The sequence below is a fragment of the Lepidochelys kempii genome, chromosome 7, assembly GCF_965140265.1.
Source record: "Lepidochelys kempii isolate rLepKem1 chromosome 7, rLepKem1.hap2, whole genome shotgun sequence".
Classification (NCBI taxonomy): Eukaryota; Metazoa; Chordata; order Testudines; family Cheloniidae; genus Lepidochelys; species Lepidochelys kempii.
In genome coordinates, this window is record NC_133262.1 from 9,029,773 (window position 1) to 9,048,197 (window position 18,425).

Consider the following 18,425-nt stretch of genomic DNA (forward strand, 5'->3'; position numbering starts at 1 on the left):
AAAGAAAAATAATTTACTGAAACTGACAAAAGCATTATGCACAATATTTGTTTCCTATACAAATATATATCTATATTTAAGCTTAATATTTAACTGCATCAGGAACAGAATTGATTTGTATTACCAAATGGAGAACTAAAACTATTTCTCTACGATGTTAGAAAAATACCCTCACACTGATTTGTAAGTAGCATGTGGCTACTAGAATGTTTGCTAATCTTAAGAACCTCTGTTTAACCACTTGTTATATTTCCATGCAATATCCTCTTACGCTTCGTTTGTTGTGTGCATGCTGCTTTAATATTCTGGATACTTGGTCTACTATTGCATGAACCAATAATACTTACATTAACCTTAAAGCAACTTTCAATAACTTATCTTTAACTATTTCTCATACAAAAAAATAGCGTAAGCATACTACAGAAGTGGACATATGACTCCTCAAATTAACACAATTAAACTCAGAAACCAGGAGGCAAAACTATCCCAGGTGTCAGAATTTCTTAGGACCGGTAGATTGCCTGGGAAGAAACTGTAGTTGACTAGATAGGATGAAGTCTACTGAAAGATCACCAAAGTATTTTGATCCTCCCAATGTACCACCAGGATGCTGAAAAGGGAATTTCCTGATATGAACTGGAATCCCAATGCAGGAAAGCACACCTCCCCCCAGGAACAGCCCAGGGGGTTAAAAGGGAAACAAACACAGTTTGTTGGAGACATAGTCAAGAGGAAGAATTTCACAAGGGTAATTCATAGTTACTTAATATTTTTGCTACTGACTTCAGGTTTGCTTCTACAATAGTGTCTGTGCCGAGGCAGAGGTGGGAGGCCTGTATTGGATGTTGGTGGAAATGCATCAGGGCAGAAGTTCAGAAGGTGGTGGCGTGGAGCCACCAAAAAGCATTAGTCTTCAAGGGACATGTTTTCTTGTTTTTCTACTATTAAAAGCAGGAATATGTTTAAGAATATAGTCGTTGCCACAGTTCAACTTCTTAGCATGCGATAACTGATTGATTTAATTTCTTTTTGGAGAAGATGTTGGATGCTTTCTAATGTCCCAATCCTGCAAGCTGCTCTGTGCAGATGGACCCTTGTGCCTGCATGGAGGCTCACAGACTGCAATTACACAAAGCAGCTTGCAAGAGTAGGGCCAAAGAGATCATCATCATGGGTGGCACATGAACCAGAGGCTGGGGAAAGCTAGCCCTCAGCCCCACCCTTTCGACCCGAGGCCCCGCCCCTTCCCCCACTGCAGCCACCGGCTCCAGCCCCAGAGCACCGGGAGGGTGGGCGGCATGCGTAGACATAGCCCCAGCCCCAGCCATGGCCAGTACTGGCTAGGGGACTGGAGGGGCGCATGCAGAATGGGAGGAAGCAGGGGGGGCAGGGCCAGGGGCAGAGCCACATCTGGCTGTTTGGGATGGCATAGCCTCCCCAAGCCTACGGTTCCTGCCACCAATTATCATTATTTAATATTCTTGTCAAAAGCAAATAAAGTAGGTGAGAGTGACTGGTCCTGGGTGAGGTGAGAGATTTAAGGCTCAATGCATAAGAAGTGCCTCTAGGAACCCTAAGGGTACATGGATAGCCCAGAAGAGCTGAAGTGACCTGAAAGTAGCAGGTATCAAATAAAGAAAAGGATCTCTGTATGTGTCTTCCTTCATAAAACTTGGCCGGCAACACAGTCAGTATTTTATATGGTAGTTATCAAATACATACAAAAGGGCAAGTCTTCCTATTCAAACACAAAAACTTGATAGTATATTCCTTTCATTTCCATATGAATCTAAAGAAACGTGTATGAGCCAAGAACTTAACCCAATTCACCTATTGTTTTCATTTTCCAGTTTCTTGAGTCTGGCTCTCTCTGCTTCTAGCTGAGCCTGAAGGCGACTGTTTTCCTGCCTCAAGAGGCTATTCTGTGATTCAGTGGAAGACACTTGAATTTTATTGGAAAGAAGTTCTTCTGTAGCAGCACGTTCTCTCTCAGCTGCTGCTGCCAGGAGGGCTTGAGATTCACCTAATTCCCAAGAAAGAGTAAATACACAATCCATTATAAAAAAACAAAACAACTGTTAGCTGACTTTTACGCCAAAATAGTCAGTCATCCAAAACTTAAGCCAACTATTTAGGTGTCTAATTGAAATGTTTGGCATATTTGCCAAATGTTTAGATGCAATTCAGCTATTTTTCAAACATTATAAAGGTTTATTCTTGTACTATTTCCAGGCTTCATGAGAAATGTAGTCTTTTCAACAGCATTCAAAATATTGTAAGCAATTACATCTTGGCATTAGCCATGAGAAGCACGTAATAGCAGGGTAAAGGCCTCATTGTGGACGAGTAGATACAGCACTGTTTGAGAACTGATTGGTGGCAGTATGCCTGCCACCAAACAAGAATATACAATTGGCGGTAGAGAGGATTGCCAGGCAAGGAGGATTTGAGATTCTAGTTTTGAAGAGTACATAATTAAAGGAAACATTTACATACCCTACCTGTGGCTTTGGACATTTTATTCCATTGTCATTTTGTTCATCCAACGGGCAACAGTTTTTCATTACAACCCTCAACGCAGCTGAAATATATTTGTTTCACAGCCTTGGACAGTCACACAGTAAATTATACTAGCTGAGCCCAGGTCATGGAATCCAAAAACCACATCTGACAATTCAAGATGTTGGTCCATTTTCACTCCTGCCCCTCTCCTTTAAAATTCTATATATACACATACAGTGCTCTTCACTTATATAAATCACTACTACCATACCATCTCAAGTCTTTTACAAATTCAGTAAATCACGCCTCACAGCACCCTTGCAACACACCTATGTATCATCCTATATTACTGATACACATTTGAACCCAGATCTCCCATACTTTAGACATAAGTCTATGCTCTTCTCACTACATTACTGCCATCTAGTGTCTCCCCGACAGTCACACAATACATTAAAATCTACATACAAGCTAGACTTACCAAGTCTGTCAGAAAGGTTCTTTTCTAACTTTTCCCATGAAGAGGTTTGTGCTCCCAGTGTTGCTTGCAGATTTTCGATCTGCCGAAGAAGTGGCCTGGTGGCAGATGTAACACTGTGACTCAGTTCTTGGTTCCGATTCTCTGCTTCTTGGAGTCTCTGAATTATGAATTAGTTCAATGCCATTAAACCTTAACACGGCATGACAGTTTAAGTTTTACCACAAAATTCAGCTAAAAATGTAACTACAATCCTTACATGTTCTACAATAACTACTATTAAAACTGCACTTTTTTTTTTAATAAAGTAAAGTTAGAGGAGAATAATACATCATCAAGAGCTGGAGTGACTTTTTAGACAAGTCATTAGGAAACAGGTCTGGTGTTTAAAGTCAGACAGTAGAAGAAGATTTAATTGCCAAAGGACCCTTTTTCTGATGGTAGTGTTGTGTTAGTATATAACTGGAGTTTCCAGTATTAAGCAGAAGACAAGCCTCATCTAGCAGGCCTTAATACTTAGCTGACAGCATATTATGGTTTCAATTTTAAAAATTGAATTCAATTTTAAAAATGCCATTACTTGAGAAGAAAGAAGAGCACTCCATTCTGGGGGATTTCTCTCCCCTAATTAGTCCCTACCAAAAGTTCAAGTTTTGACTCTTTACTAACCACTTCACACCTCAACAGGATCTGCTATCAAGTTATTTCCCTCCTGGTGCTAACACATTCATTAGGCAATACTCTCTCCACAGGCCCCAGGAAGAGGCCACATTTAGACTAATCTCTGGACTATTCCTAAAAGAAAAGGATGAAAAAGTAATCCACTCTTCCAGGGAAGACAGGAAGGGATTTAAGTGTCCATTTGCTGTAAGTTTTACAGCATAATCACAACCTTAATGGCTAAATTTTGCTTCATACTAAAAAGATCCGTCATGCTTAAAAAGCTGGCATAATGATTTTCAAAGAAATATATTGGTTGAAAATCAAAGAACAACCAAAGGTTTTTCCTAACATTTGTTCCTAATGTTCTTCTGCACAAGACATGGCCTAAAAGGTATCTTGTGACCTATGAACTTTCAAGTTATTTTAGCATTTTGTATTCCCCTTTTAGAAGTCCCTCCCCTAAACAAATAACTTAACATAATCCTAGGTATGTAGTGTAGTTGTAGCCGTATCGGTCCCGGGGTGTTAAAGACACAAGTTGGGGAGATTAATATATTTTATTGGACCAATTCCTGTTTGTGAGAGACAAGCTTTTGAGCCACACAGAGCCCTTCTTCAGGTCCAGGAAAGGCACTCCCACAGTAACAACAAAATGTAAGCTGGAATGGTTTGTTTAGCATATGTAGTTAGCACATATAGTAAGGGACCATTCAAGGTAGAGTGGCTCGTTAACACCTCTGCAGTCATAGGACAAAAAGAGGGGGGTTAGTGGGTTACAGACTGTTTTAATAAACCATATATCCAGTATCTTGGTTCACATTTAGTGTCTAGCAGAGACATGAATTTAAACTCCTAGGCTCATTTTTTTAAAGTGTTGTGCAGTTTCCTTCGAGGATGAGGACTGATAGGTCAGATATAGAGCGATCGATTTGTGAAAAGTGTCCATCCCACCGGTGATGGGGTGTTTTTCTCTCATAGCATTTTCCTTTGTGAGTTTGAGTGCGAAGTGATTGTCTGTTTTCACCCACATACCTTATTATTTGGGCATTTAGTGCACTGAATGAGGTATACCACACGTGATAGGCATGTGTAGAATCCATGGACCTTGAAATATGTATTGTGGGGGGTGTTGATAACTGTAGTAATGGAGATATGTCTGAAGCTTTTCCATCTGTTGGTCTGGCAGGGTCTGGTGCCACTTTGAGTGGCTGTATTTTGGTCTGTCAGGCACTTGCTTCTGATGATGAGCTTGGAGAGTTGTTTGAAGGCCAGAAGTGGGGGTTCAGAAAAGACACTGGATTTATGGCTTGTTACAACAATCTGTAACCCACTAATCCTCTCTTTTTGTCCTATGACAACAGAGGTGGTAAGGGGCCGCTCTACCTTGAATGGTCCCTTACACTATGTGCTAACTACGTATGCTAAACAATGTGTTCCACCTTGCATTGAGCTGTGACACTGGGATTTCCTTTCCCAGACCTGAAGAAGTGCACTGTGTGTCTCAAAAGCTTGTCTCTCTCACCAACAAACAGAGCTGGCGCTAAACATAAGCGGATTAAGCAATTGCTTAGGGCCCCGAGCAGCTCAAGGGGCCCTTTTATTCGCTTTTTTAGTATGAGCTGGGGCGGGGGGGTGGGCAGGCAGGGAGGGAGGGAACATTCCTGCTTAGGGTCCCCAATGGGTTATGGGTTAGCACTGTCACTGCCAACTGAAGTTGGTCCAATAAAAGACATTACCTCATCCACCTTGTCTATCTCAGTATAATCCTTGCATTTTTTATTTTGAACCAAACGAACACGGAGCAGCTAGAAATATCAATGAAACAAATGGGTGGGGGGGAGAGACACGGATAGCTCAGTGGTTTGAGCATTGGCCTGCTAAACCCAGGGTTGTGAGTTCAATCCCTGAGGGGGTCATTTAGGGATCTGGGGCAAAAATTGGGGATTGGTCCTGCTTTGAGCAGGGGGTTGGACTAGATGACCTCCTGAGGTCCCTTCCAACCCTGATCATTCTATGATTCTAATTGTTACTGCACCTGTTGTAATTCACTGATTTCTTGGCGCAAATAGTCCTCCTTTCTTGCTGCTTGCTGCTCAGCTCGCTGAAGTGCCAGTCTCAAGTCTGCCACCTGTATCAGCAGGAAGTAGAGAATTACTATATTTCATTAATTCTGAATGAAGAATTCAGTTTCCACTTGTCACTGCTACAGCCACGTGTATTTGCATCAGTGAATATTGTACCTGGGGCCCCAGTTTATGAGTTTTACAGGTCAGCTATGCATACCCACACACAACATGTGCATAATAGTTTCACTAGTTTACCCACCCACTACTAGTTACACAGTGCCCAGTTCAAGGAAGTAACACTTAACATCATAACAAGAAAGGCACAAGCATGAACTGTGGCTTACCACCAAAATTATAATCACGAATTTAGACAAGATAAACATATTTAAAATAAAGATTACGACTTTGGACAAGTGGTTTAGTGCATTATGACATTTCTCCTCCTATGTTTTGCTCATTGTTAATTGAATTTATGACTTATCTGGTGTTCATACTATTTTCTATTTACTAGGTTACAGAACAGTCGTGCTAGATTTGTTAAGTATTTTTTTCAAGCTGTTTTTGGCAAAAGCTGTTTTTTGGAGGAATGGAGGAGAATTTTGACATCCAGCTTGCACAAAGCCTGGTTCCCTTCAGCAGAGCACATCATTCATAGCCCAAACTCTCAAATTAGAGGAGAAAGCTTTAATCCCCAGGCTTAAAGCTCACCTGAATTGCTAAAGCCTCTTGCTGCTGGCGGGCCTCGTCTTGGGCCTTCTCCAGAGCTAATCCAAGTTCTTCCTTAGCTTTCATTTCACGACTTAATGCTGCTTCTTGTGCTTCACTATCCTTTGTAGCATTAGCTTTGTGAAGATCAGCAAGTTCCCTACAAACCAAGAATTAAAGGCACCGGAATTTTATATCATAAAATTCAAATTAAGTAGAAAAACTACAGTGATCTTCACAGTTTATACCATGTGACTTAACAAGTAATTTTTACTACATATTATAAACATTTCTCAGGCACCACACACAGGAGTTTCTAAGTGTAAACTTCTTGATTTTTACATGCAAGTATCCGCTTACTTGTATGCGCTGTCAAGTGCTGCTTGAACACTTCGGTTCCGTTCTTCAAGCTCCTCCATGTCGACCTGAAGTCTGCTGAGATCCTTCTCTTGTCGCTCTACCACACTGTTCAGTTGTTTAATGTTCTCTCGATGCTGCTTTTCAACCTCCTCCTTGCCATCAAGCACCTATTAGAGTGAAAAAAAATTGATAACAGTCTACCAAAATAACTGAAAAAACTCTTCAAATTTAAGATGGAGCATTTTATTAAGTCTTCCTGAGTTAAATTCCATTAAACCTGAAACGCCAGCTCCAAGACAACAACATTTTGCACTAGAATGGTGACAGCATACCTGTGAGTCAATACAGACACAGGCCTCTAGAGTGACATTTACTTCTAGGCACGGGCATAGACAACTGGTGACAATCAAGTTCAGGGCCAACAGAAAGCCTCGCTGCGCACTAACGTAAGTTTCAGTGAGTGAAATATCAAGAGCCCAAATAAGACTTACTAAGACCACTGAATAGTCTTTAAATTACTTTTGATGACTGAAAGCCTAAAATGTAAGATTCCTGGAATAGAGCTTTAACTGAAGTTGAAGAAAAAAGGGAGAGGAGTATGATGCTGATGTGATGGTGCCCCCCATAAGGCTTTATGGAGATATGCTTATGAATGTATATATGACATAACTAGAATATGTTTTATGCTACATATGCCATGTAACATCTCTCTGTAAAGGTTATGATCTAATGAATCTATTAATCCTATTTGTATGCATGTGTCATTTTTGTATTCGAAGTTATGAATATTGGCTGTGTACTGACTTGATTTTTAAGTAACCTTTGTAAAGCATTTGGTCAGCTTCTTAAGGAAGGAATGTGTAAATCAAGAAGCACTTGAAGTACAATAAGAAAAGGAGTACTTGTGGCACCTTAGAGACTAACAAATTTATTTGAGCATAAGCTTTCGTGAGCTACAGCTCCAATCCACATAAGAAGTCTACTTGAGGATGTTCAAGGTAGCATGTGACCCATGGCTGCTACCTGGTAAGAAACTGTGAGTCATGCATGGACACGTGACTTGCCCAGGTGACTCCAGAATTCCATCTCGGAGCTGGACTTTGCATAGGAGAGAGGAAGGGGACTCCACCCACAAGAGAAAGTCAATTTAAGCCCATGGGAGACCCCCTCCATTTGGTCTTCAGCTGGCTAAAGAGATAGCCTCTCCACCCCCAAGGATACCGGAAAGAAACTGGAACAAAAGACAGTAACTACAGGGGGTGTGAGCGATTGCTGGACCCAGACTAGAAGGAGATTAGTCTGTAAAAGGAAGCTTACTGGAACTGGTGAGGTTTCGTCTATATTCAGTTTTATTAGACATAGACTTGCAGATTTTATTTTATTTTGCTTGGTAATTCACTTTGTTCTGTCTGTTACTACTTGGAACCACTTAAATCCTACTTTCTGTATTTAATAAAATAACTTATTAATTAACCCAGAGTATGTACTAATACTTGGGGGGGCGGGGGGAGGCAAACAACTGTGCATCTCTCTCTATCAGTGTTATGGGGGCGAACAATTTATAAGTTTACCCTGTATAAGCTTTATACAGGGTAAAACAGTTTTATTTAGGGTTTAGACCCCATTGGGAGTTGGGCATCTGAGGGTTAAAGATAGGTACACTTTTGTAAGCTGCTTTCAGTTAAGCCCACAGCTGTTAGGGGACGTGGTTCAGACCTGGATCTGGGTTTGCAGCAGGCTAGCGGGTCTGAAGTCCTAAGCTGCCAGGGCAGGAAAGCAGGAGCAGAAGTTGACTTGGCACATCAGGTGGCAGCTCCCAGGGGTTTCTGTGATCCAAGCCATCACAGCTGGGATGCCTAGTGAGATAAGGAAACTACCACCATGGGCGACTCGTGAACCTCTGGCTGGGGTAGGCTAGCCCCAGCCCCGCCCCTTCTGCCTGAGGCCCTGCCTATTCTGTGCGCCCCAGAACCCAGAGCCCCCCACACCGTAGCCACCAGCCCCCGCCCCAGACTGGCTAGTGCTTGCAGTCGCCCCACCAGCCCCAGAGCACCGGGAGGGAGAGCACGCAGTGGCACCGCTGCAGCCTCCTCAGCCCCAGGAAAGCGGGCGGCATGGCCCCAGCCTGGGACCCTAGGGGCGGAGTGTGGGTGGGGCCACGCCTGACCATTTGGGGAGTCTCAGCCTCCCCCACCCACTGCCCATGACTACCACTGTTGACTAGGTGGCAACTGTGACACTGGCAGACCAGGTGTCTGCACATGCCAAGGCTCCCAGGTCTCTGCTGAACACTGATGAATACATAGTTGGAACCCATCTGGCTCATCTGTGCGTTAGTACTATTAATATAAGTATTACAGTTATAAAAATGTGTTTTGTATTTAGACTTTATGAAATTCTTGTAAGTTGCTGCCTGCATTAATCTCACTTATAATACCTATATCCCACATTATAAGGTAATTCTTACGTGTTTGCTCTGTAACAGTAAATTACCAGACAGGACAGAAGCATTAACACGTGTGAAAAACTAGGCTTTGTCTACACTAGCATTTTTGTTGGTAAAACTTTTGATGGTTAGGGGCACAGGTGCTGACTTTGTCCTTTCCGGGGGAGGGAAGGGGGGGAGGTTTGTCCCCTACTCCGCCCCAGGCCGCACCCCAACTCCACACCTTCCCGTAAGCCCCAACCCCTGCCCCACCTCTTCCCGCCCTTGCCCACCCCCTACCCCAAGGGCACCTCACCCTCTCTCCTCCCCCTCCCCATCAGCTCCTCCTGCTAAATGGTTGATCTGTGGCAGGCGAGAGGTGCTGGGGCTGCCAGTGGGTGCTGAGCAACCACCATTTTTCCCCCCCATCGGTGCTCCATGATTGTGGGGGACGGGGGAACACCCCTCAACTAACAAAAGCTCCAGCGTAGACAGCAGCATGTCGGCAGGAGAGCTTCTCCCACTGACATAGCTACTGCTGCTCGTTTGGGGTGGTTCAATTATGCCAGCGGGAGAGCTCTCTTGCCAGCATACACAGGAGATCTTACAGCGGCACAGTTGCAGCGGTAAGGCTATGCCCCTCCAACAAAAGATGGCCAATCAAACACAAGATGTACCACTGCAGAACATCAGAAGACAAAAGGTTTTGTGGATTGTTTCTCCCACCCCACGAAGAAGAGACATGCATCTGAATTCTTCCCAACAGTTGAATTTGCAACTTGAAGCAGAAGGGGGAAAGGAATAAAAAGCCCTAAAAACGAGAATGATCTTTTATGCTGCTTGGACTCTGAGGGGCAAGCATTACTAAGCATAAGCAAAAGATCCTCAGTGCTTGGCTTAGCCATAAATGACATACAGAGCTTGTTTATTATAGAAGCTTCTATTACCATTTGAAATTTAAGACAAACATATACACACACAAATGGTTAATCTGCTTTAACTTTGTAAATAACTGTTATTTCCTTTTCCTAGATAATAAATCTTTAGATAGTTTATCAGAGGATTGATGTGAGATCTAAGGTGCAACTGACGTGGGGTAAGTGACTGGTCCTTTGGGACTCAGAGTAACCTGAACATTCTTGTAATTTTTGGTATAAGGGACCATCTATCACTAAGGCAAGCTTGACTAAGTGACAAGATAGATCAGAGTACCCAAGAGGAATGTCTGTGACTCCATGATTAGGCTGTTACACTGCCTGAGGAGTTTACACTTGGTTGGTGAAATCTAAGAGCTGCATACCTCAGCCACTTTGGGGTTTGTGCCCTGCTTCCTGACAGTCGGCCCTGAGGTTGGTACTCATGCTACTGAGCCACCGCAGGAACGCTTGACAGCAACATCGACGAAGAACTACAATAATATCATCAAACTTCTCTGATTGCTCTAATATACCTCCACTCCAAAGTATGAGAATCAATAATGTCTTTAATGCAGATGACATACTAAAAAGAGCCCTTCATAGGAGTGCCATAAACCTAGGTCTGGAAAGCTAAACTGGGAATTTCACATCTGATCACCAAGGTTAAACTAGCTACCTGTTATGGCAGCCAAGAGGATATTAAGCTTCTGAAAACATGACGTGACATTTGTGTCCTGATCTTTCACAGCAAATCACAATAAAATAAACTAAGTCTGATCCTTGTAAGCGGGCATTAGAGATGGACGTTGTTCATTCAGGACAACATCTGCAACTACTGAAGTATTTCAACATCTCAACTAATGCAATAGTGAAACACCAATAAAAAAATACAGTTATTTCAAGTGAAAGTTTTCTAGAAAGACCCCCATAATGAACTGTATAAAAAAACCTAACTACAGCTACATAAATTTATCCCCCAAAGGAAGACTGAGAAAGAGTGCAAACAAAGAAGAACTACAGAATTAGAAACAAATGATGAAGAACAGTTAATGTACTGAGTGAAAGCATCCAGAAACCATATGCCCCAAACTACTGAGAATCAGAAGAGGGACCACGATCTCCAAACCACAATGAAGTACAAGGGAACAAAAGCTATTATGAAACCTCTCAAAAAGACTACCTTCTATAGTCAGAGTTAAAGGCACCAATATCAGAATAAAGTGATTTACAGAATGTGACTGCAAATATATCTAACCTGTTTTAAATGCTGCAACTCCTCTTCTAACTCCTTAATCTTTTTGCTCTGTTTTGTATTAGTATTTTCATTTTCCTTCTCCTTCATTCTTAACTTCTTAATGATGTTGGAATTGTGTAGTTGCTGTTTTGAAAGCTTTTCTCCTTTAAAAAGAAAAATGTGTATAAAGTTAAGTATTAGCATGCCCTTCCATCCTCCAATGTAGTGCAAGATTTGTTTTCTCTAAGGAGTAACAGTATCACCAAGAAATATGATTTTACATTGACTTCTCTATAGTGCTTAATTTCAAATATTAGGGCACCATATAGCACCTATTGCCATAGTATCTGCATGTTACACTGTGCTATATTAAGGATAATTAATGCCACTGCCGTATGGACTACATTATTTACTATAAAAAGACATTGGAATCTACATAAATCATCTATTATTCCAGTATTAAACTAACAGTGAATCAGTGCTAAAGCTGCTTATTTTCTTCTCTCCCAATCACTTCAACCTATAGTATTTTTACACTGCTACTGACATGGCAGGCTTATAATGTTTTCTATTGTCAGTGGATTCTGGCCATCTTAAATGTATAGTCATCATTCCTCCGATCCCATTGGAACAGGCGTAGTGATGTCACAATGCCTGAAAACTTCCCTCTTAAGGGTATTTCTACAGTACAAAATTATGCTGACTGCCACCACAGTTATTAAATTGCTTTTTCATGTCCATACTACACTCCCTCTGTCAGCGGTGCGCATCCTCACCAGGAGTACTTGCACGTACTGTCAGGGTGCGACAGCTTCTGAAAGGCAGCAACAGTCAACGTAAGCAATGCGGTATCTACACTGAAAATGTGTTGACCTAACTACATCTACATTGACTCTACCCCTCTTGTGGAAGTGGAGTTAAGTTGGTGTAGTGGGCGAGTCACACCAGCAGAAGCAACATTTTAGTGTAGACACTTAGAGAGTTAGATCGACGTTAAATTGCCTTACATCAACCTAACTCTGTAATGTAGACCAGGCCTTAGTCCCCTTACTCTATAAAATACACATTTTTTAGTTTAGTGGGTTGGGGTTTTTTTACATGAAGTCAGCATACAATTATTTATGTGAATGAATACATAACCCCTAATAGTATTTCACAATCATTAATATATCCTCTACGTGGTAAGTAGGAACTCCCATTAAACAGATAGGTTAGTAACTGAGGCATGTAAGCAAGTCACTTGATGCCCTAAGTCAACACAGCCAGGATTTGAACTCAAAAGAGTCCCAAGTCACAGTCCTATACTCTATCCGCTAGGCCACACTTTGATATGAATTATAACTGTTTCGCTATGTTGTGGATAGATAAAATAAATTAACTGATATACAAACTACACATCACTCCCAAACGGAAGGAGTCAGTGCATACTACAGAAATGTGTCAGGGTTGGTATGAACAAACTATCAAGAACTGTCAACATATGAATGGAGGACACTTGGAGATACAGTTGAAGACTAACACCTGTCTACATTAGGGACTTCTGCCGCCAGAATAGCTATGATCAGGAATGTGAAGAGGTGTGATCCCTGACCAACACAGCTGTGACAGCAGAAGTAGACTTAGCTATGCCAGTATCGCTTTTTTCGTTCATGGGGGGTGGTTTTACTATACCACTACAAAGCCCAGCTTTGCTGGTATAGCTGCATCCACACTAGGAGCACTTGGCCGGTATAATAAACTAGTAGTCCTACACCAGTAAAGCATTCCTAGCATAGACACAGCCCAACTCCCACCATGGGAGTTGGGCACCTAACCTGCTTAGGTAATTTTGAGAATCCCACTAAGCACCTATATGCATCTTCGGGCACCTAAATACCTCTGAGAATCTGGCCCATGTTGACAAATTGTTTCCTATCACTTCACTATCTACAGTTAATACTTGTTTGTTCAATAAATCAGTTTTAAATTCAAAACATGTTTTGATAAACTTGTTTTTCCTTCTTATGCACCCAGCACATTAAGGTAATTTTATTTAATCAATAAAAATGGTTTTAAAATGTTATTTATATTCACATAATTGAATTCCAATTTCAATCCAAATGCAGCTTGACAAAAATCCCAAGTAAAAAAATCACCTAGTAAACAAGAAATGCATCATTCACCATTTTCTAACGATAAAAAAAGCAAAAGGAAAGAATCTGAATAAACATATGTTAAGCTATATAACTGCTTAAATGAATATGTATAGATATAGTGGATCTTCCTGGCTTCACCAGATTTAGTGTAAATGCTGCATCTGGTTGCAATTCAACAAGTTTTAATAGTTACACCAACTAACAAAAATTAAACTTTAAGAAACGAACTAAAAAGTACAAATGCAAAACAATATTTAAATCAATTATTTAAATCAAAGTTTCCTGCTTACTGATTTAAATCATTATTAAAATTTGTGATTTAAACCACTAATCTAAATCAATCCACACTGGCAGGTGGGGACAGGTGAGTAGCTACACGCATGCCGTCAACAGCAGCAAGAATGCCAGGAACTTTTCAGGAGAAGGCACATCACCAGCATTGAAAATGGCTCTTTACAAGTAGCTCCATTCAGCTCTCAGCCTAACTTTTGTGACTCTTGCCCTAAGTCACTAAAAATAACTTCTTTGAACCCCATCAAGGGCTGTGAAAGACTAACAGTGAACCTGACAGAGGCCAACACGCATTCAAGCAAAAGGTACTAGACATTTTTCCAGGGGATCTGGAGGATAGAGAATTTGACACCTGCTGTGACAAATCTCATTTTCCTAATGTAGATGAATGTATCCCATGCTGCTGATCTAATTTTGTTTGTGACAGAACAAAATATTTACCATATCTACCTGTACAAGGCTTCTACACACAGAGTTCCCTGTCAAATCAGAACGTAGAGACAGGGGATGGAAATTCCCAAGTTCTCCCATCAAATTTGGGGTTTGCTATACCCACACTTTGATGTTTAAAAAAGTATGGATAGGAGTGAGACTCATTGCTTAAACATTTTCCACACGTAGAGGATATTTGAAATAACATGACATTGTCATGTAAAATCTAAAATAAGACAAAATGCATTAAGACACTTTTAAAATCTCTTTACTATAAGACGTTTACCAACTTTACCTTCTTGCATTAGTCCTTTGATTTGTTCATCCTTCTCCTTCAATAGTTCAGCTGTTTCATTACAATTTAGTCTAGTTGCCAATTCTTCTTTAACATTCTTTACTTCCTGAAAAGGAGGAAATATTCTTAGTACTATTTATAAATGTTAGCCTTTTTTTAAAATACACATATGTTAAGTTACATGGAGCTTTTATCCACTGGAAAAATAGATATGGCCCCAAATATAGCATAGTTTCTCAGATTCCTAAAAAGACTTTAGACCAGTGGTTTTCAACTTTCTTTCATCTGCAAACCCCTAAAAAATTGCGAACGGAAGTGCAGACCCCTTTGGAAATCTTAAACATAGTTTGCGGACTCCCAGGGTCAACGGACCTCAGATTGAAAACTACTGCTTTAGACTTATTTTAGAATAAACCTGTAGTTAAAAGAATGAAAACAAATTCTTCTGCAAGAACTAGGCAATAAGTGTGTGAACTCAAAGATGCAGAAGGTGATAACTAGCCTTAAGTGTATATTTTATAAGTTCACTGACACCCCTATTATTTTTGGGGAGTTCTATAGTCTGTATTAAGCAGGAGGTCAGACTAGATGATCACAGTGGTCTCTTCTGGACTTGGAATCTATGAATATCCCTATTTTCTCTTTTCAACCAGAATTTTCTTTTGCCTTTACCTGGGGGAGATATGATTGTTCGCTATAAATATATCAGATGGATATATACCAGGGAGGGAGAGGAATTATTTAAGCTCAGTACCAATGTGGACACAAGAACAAATGGATATAAACTGGCCATCAGGAAGTTTAGACTTGAAATTAGACGAAGGTTTCTAACCATCAGAGGAGTGAAGTTCTGGAACAGCCTTCCAAGGGAAGCAGTGGGGGCAAAAGACATATCTGGCTTCAAGATTAAACTCGATAAGTTTATGGAGGAGATGGTATGATGGGTTAACATGATTTTGGCAATTAACTGATCTTTAACTATTCATGGTAAATAGGCCCAATGGCCTGTGATGGGATGGTTAGATGGGGCGGGATCAGAGTTATTACAGAGAATTCTTTCCTGGCTATCTGGCTGGTGAATCTTGCCCACAGGGTTCAGCTGATCGCCATATTTGGGGTGGGGAAGGAATTTTCCTCCAAGGCAGATTGGAAGAGGCCCTGGGGGGTTTTCGCCTTCCTCTGTATCATGGGGCATGGGTCACTTACTGGAGGATTCTCTGCACCTTGAAGTCTTTAAACCATGATTTGAGGACTTCAATAGCTCAGACATAGGTGAGAGGTTTATTGCAGGAGTGGGTGGACGAGATTCTGTGGCCTGCATTGTGCAGGAGGTCAGACTAGATGATCATAATGATCCCTTCTGACCTTAATATCTATGAATCTATTAATCCTATTTTAAACCTTTGTGACGTAGCAAAATAAACAAACCCAGAACTATTTAATTCATGCAAGTGAATATCACATGATGTGGGATTCTACTTCCTCCTAAAAAGAAGTACAACCCCAGCAGCTTCAACACACATTTATAGGGGCATTGACAAAACAACTTTTATAATAAAGCATTTTTTTAAATCTGAAATTTTTAAGAATGTTTTTCAATTATGCTGTTTAATTTACTTTTTGCAGAATGACTTTGAACAGATCACCCTAAGCAAAATGCTTGAGTGTTTGAGCAGTGAATGTTTAAATCCCAAAACCCTTTTCTTTTTTATAAAATCATGAAAACATCTCTATCAGGTCTTGTGGCGCTTGTCCCACCAAAACACAACACAAAAAAACCCCCCAAACCTTTATATTGATATCTAGGTTACTTCACAGTGGCTCATGTAAATGTCATGTTTTCCTAACCTCCATTTTTATGATTTGCTCCTAAGGGAATCTGAGACTTTTTAGAGTTATAAATACTAATTTAGCTGGGAAGTTGATTACCTTTTTAGCTGCATCTCTCTCTTTGCATGCTAGCTGGACCTTCTTTTCAGCATCTGCTATTCGCTGAGTAAACTCCTCTTTAAGAGATGAAATGCTACTGCTCTCTTCTTTCACTCTAAACATTTCACTAGATTTAAGACATTTTAGAATAGTCCAATGGTTATGCTGACATTTCAAACTGCATTCAACAAGCTCTTATAATAAACTTTAACTAGCTAGACACAAAACATTGACACTCATCAGAAACACAGGTCTTTAGAAGATCTTCACGATTTAGTTAAGTAGTGCAACATAAGGTTGGCACTTCAATTATTTCATCGAAAACACATTATTCACTAATCAAGCTCTGCGAATGAATGGGTAAACATACAGCAGCAGAACAAGAAGAGTTACACGATGTAAAAGACAACTGTTTATTAAGTTATTTAATAAACAAAAAATCATGACTACTTCACAAATAAACAGTTGTTTGAATAAAAATGAAAAATATTTGTTTTATTGTATCACACACCTAAGTAGCCCCCATTTTTGTTGCAATAAGTCACAATTTAACACTTATAAGCAGAACTGTTGCTATTTTGATACTTACTCTTTCAGGTTATCGTAAGCTTCTTCCAGGCTTGCCTTCTCTTTACTAACACTTAATAATTGTGTTTCCCTCTTCTCCAGCTTCTCAGTTAACAAATCAATCATCTGAATAAAATTTTAGATATGAAGGTCAAAAACAGTTAAATGATGGAAATAGCATGTTTTTTTTTTCTTTAGTTGTGTTTTGAGGTTGGAATTCTTTTGATACTTTTAGGAACTTTTGTTTTAAAGTCAATGAAGAATGGCAAGAATGGCAATGGTAAGCTTTTACATCTAATTATATCAGAAACAGACTCTGGACCTTTTGAAGCTATTTACTTTTCTAAACTTTTAACAAAGGGAATTCCTGGCTCAGCTAAAGTTCCCATTAAATTCAATAGTAGCTCTGCCTGAGTAAAGTGTGCTAAATAGGACCAATAGTCTCCACTATTTTCCTATTTGCTTATTTTGTCAGATAAACTTGCAGATTACAGCTTACAATTGTGGCATCTGACAACTAAACTTTGAATCCTTTTTTCATGTTTCTAAGAGATAAAGATGTTATGTAACTGCGAGAGTAATTGCTTCCAAAATGCTTCATTTGTAACAGCTGTTTTAAGTTTTCACAATAGGGAGCAGAAGTTTCATTTTACAACTACTGGCCATAAGTACTAAACAAAAACTCAGACATTCATCAGCATGAAGTTAAGAAACAAGAAAAACAAGGCTCTACACTTTCTAGATTTTTAATAAATAAATGTACATGATTAAGCACTCCTTTATACTTCTCATTTCACAGTTTTGTGGCACTTTACCATAGAAGAGGCATGACAGAATGCAAATGGCATCTACAAACTATGTGTAACAAATATAAATCAAGTCAAATTCCAACAACAGGTAAAGTATGTGCACCAAACATGTCATACAATCTAATTTGGACAAATGTAACTGAAAATCTGCCATATTTCATGAACAATAACAGGTTTCTAAACCAAAAAGTCTTCCCTGTTCAATAATTATACAATTATCTAATTAAACATAATTATGTAACAGCCCATGACTGTATACTTTTCTGCAACATTTACATCATAATTCTGTACAATTTTACACAAACATTAAAGAGGAACATGCTTATTAATTTTCTTTGAAAAGTGAATTAACTAAAGGTGTTTCATAAACTCAGACACTTTTTTCCCATTGCTATTATTAATAGTAATATTACTGCTATGCTTACAGGCTCAAACCAAGACAGGGCCCAATTGTGCTAGGCACTGCAGGAACAGATTATCCACGACGAGCTGACAATTTAAAATAGACAAAGGCTGGGAGGGGAAAGAGGCACAAAGAAGGAAAGTGTCTTGCACAAGGTCACACAGCAGGTCAGTGGCAGAACTGGGAATAGAACCCAAGTCTCTGAATTTCCAGT

The 18,425-nt window shown here is 40.1% G+C and overlaps 1 protein-coding gene across 6 annotated transcripts in view; it reads right to left on the minus strand.

The window, feature by feature from the left end:
* TMF1 (TATA element modulatory factor 1) overlaps nucleotides 1-18,425 on the minus strand; it is a 35,795-nt gene that overhangs the window by 9,385 nt on the left and 7,985 nt on the right. For all 6 annotated transcript variants that reach the window (XR_012159757.1, XM_073351058.1, XM_073351057.1 and 3 more), the window contains exons 3-11: nucleotides 17,022-17,125; nucleotides 16,433-16,559; nucleotides 14,504-14,609; nucleotides 11,372-11,514; nucleotides 6,775-6,941; nucleotides 6,418-6,574; nucleotides 5,679-5,771; nucleotides 2,984-3,140; nucleotides 1,831-2,023 (exon numbers count right to left, since the gene is read on the minus strand). Coding sequence is in view for 5 of the 6 variants with exons in the window: in XM_073351058.1 (XP_073207159.1) it covers nucleotides 1,831-2,023; nucleotides 2,984-3,140; nucleotides 5,679-5,771; nucleotides 6,418-6,574; nucleotides 6,775-6,941; nucleotides 11,372-11,514; nucleotides 14,504-14,609; nucleotides 16,433-16,559; nucleotides 17,022-17,125 (1,247 nt within the window). In the remaining variant the exon portion in view is untranslated. The remainder of the gene's footprint in view (nucleotides 1-1,830; nucleotides 2,024-2,983; nucleotides 3,141-5,678; nucleotides 5,772-6,417; nucleotides 6,575-6,774; nucleotides 6,942-11,371; nucleotides 11,515-14,503; nucleotides 14,610-16,432; nucleotides 16,560-17,021; nucleotides 17,126-18,425) is intronic.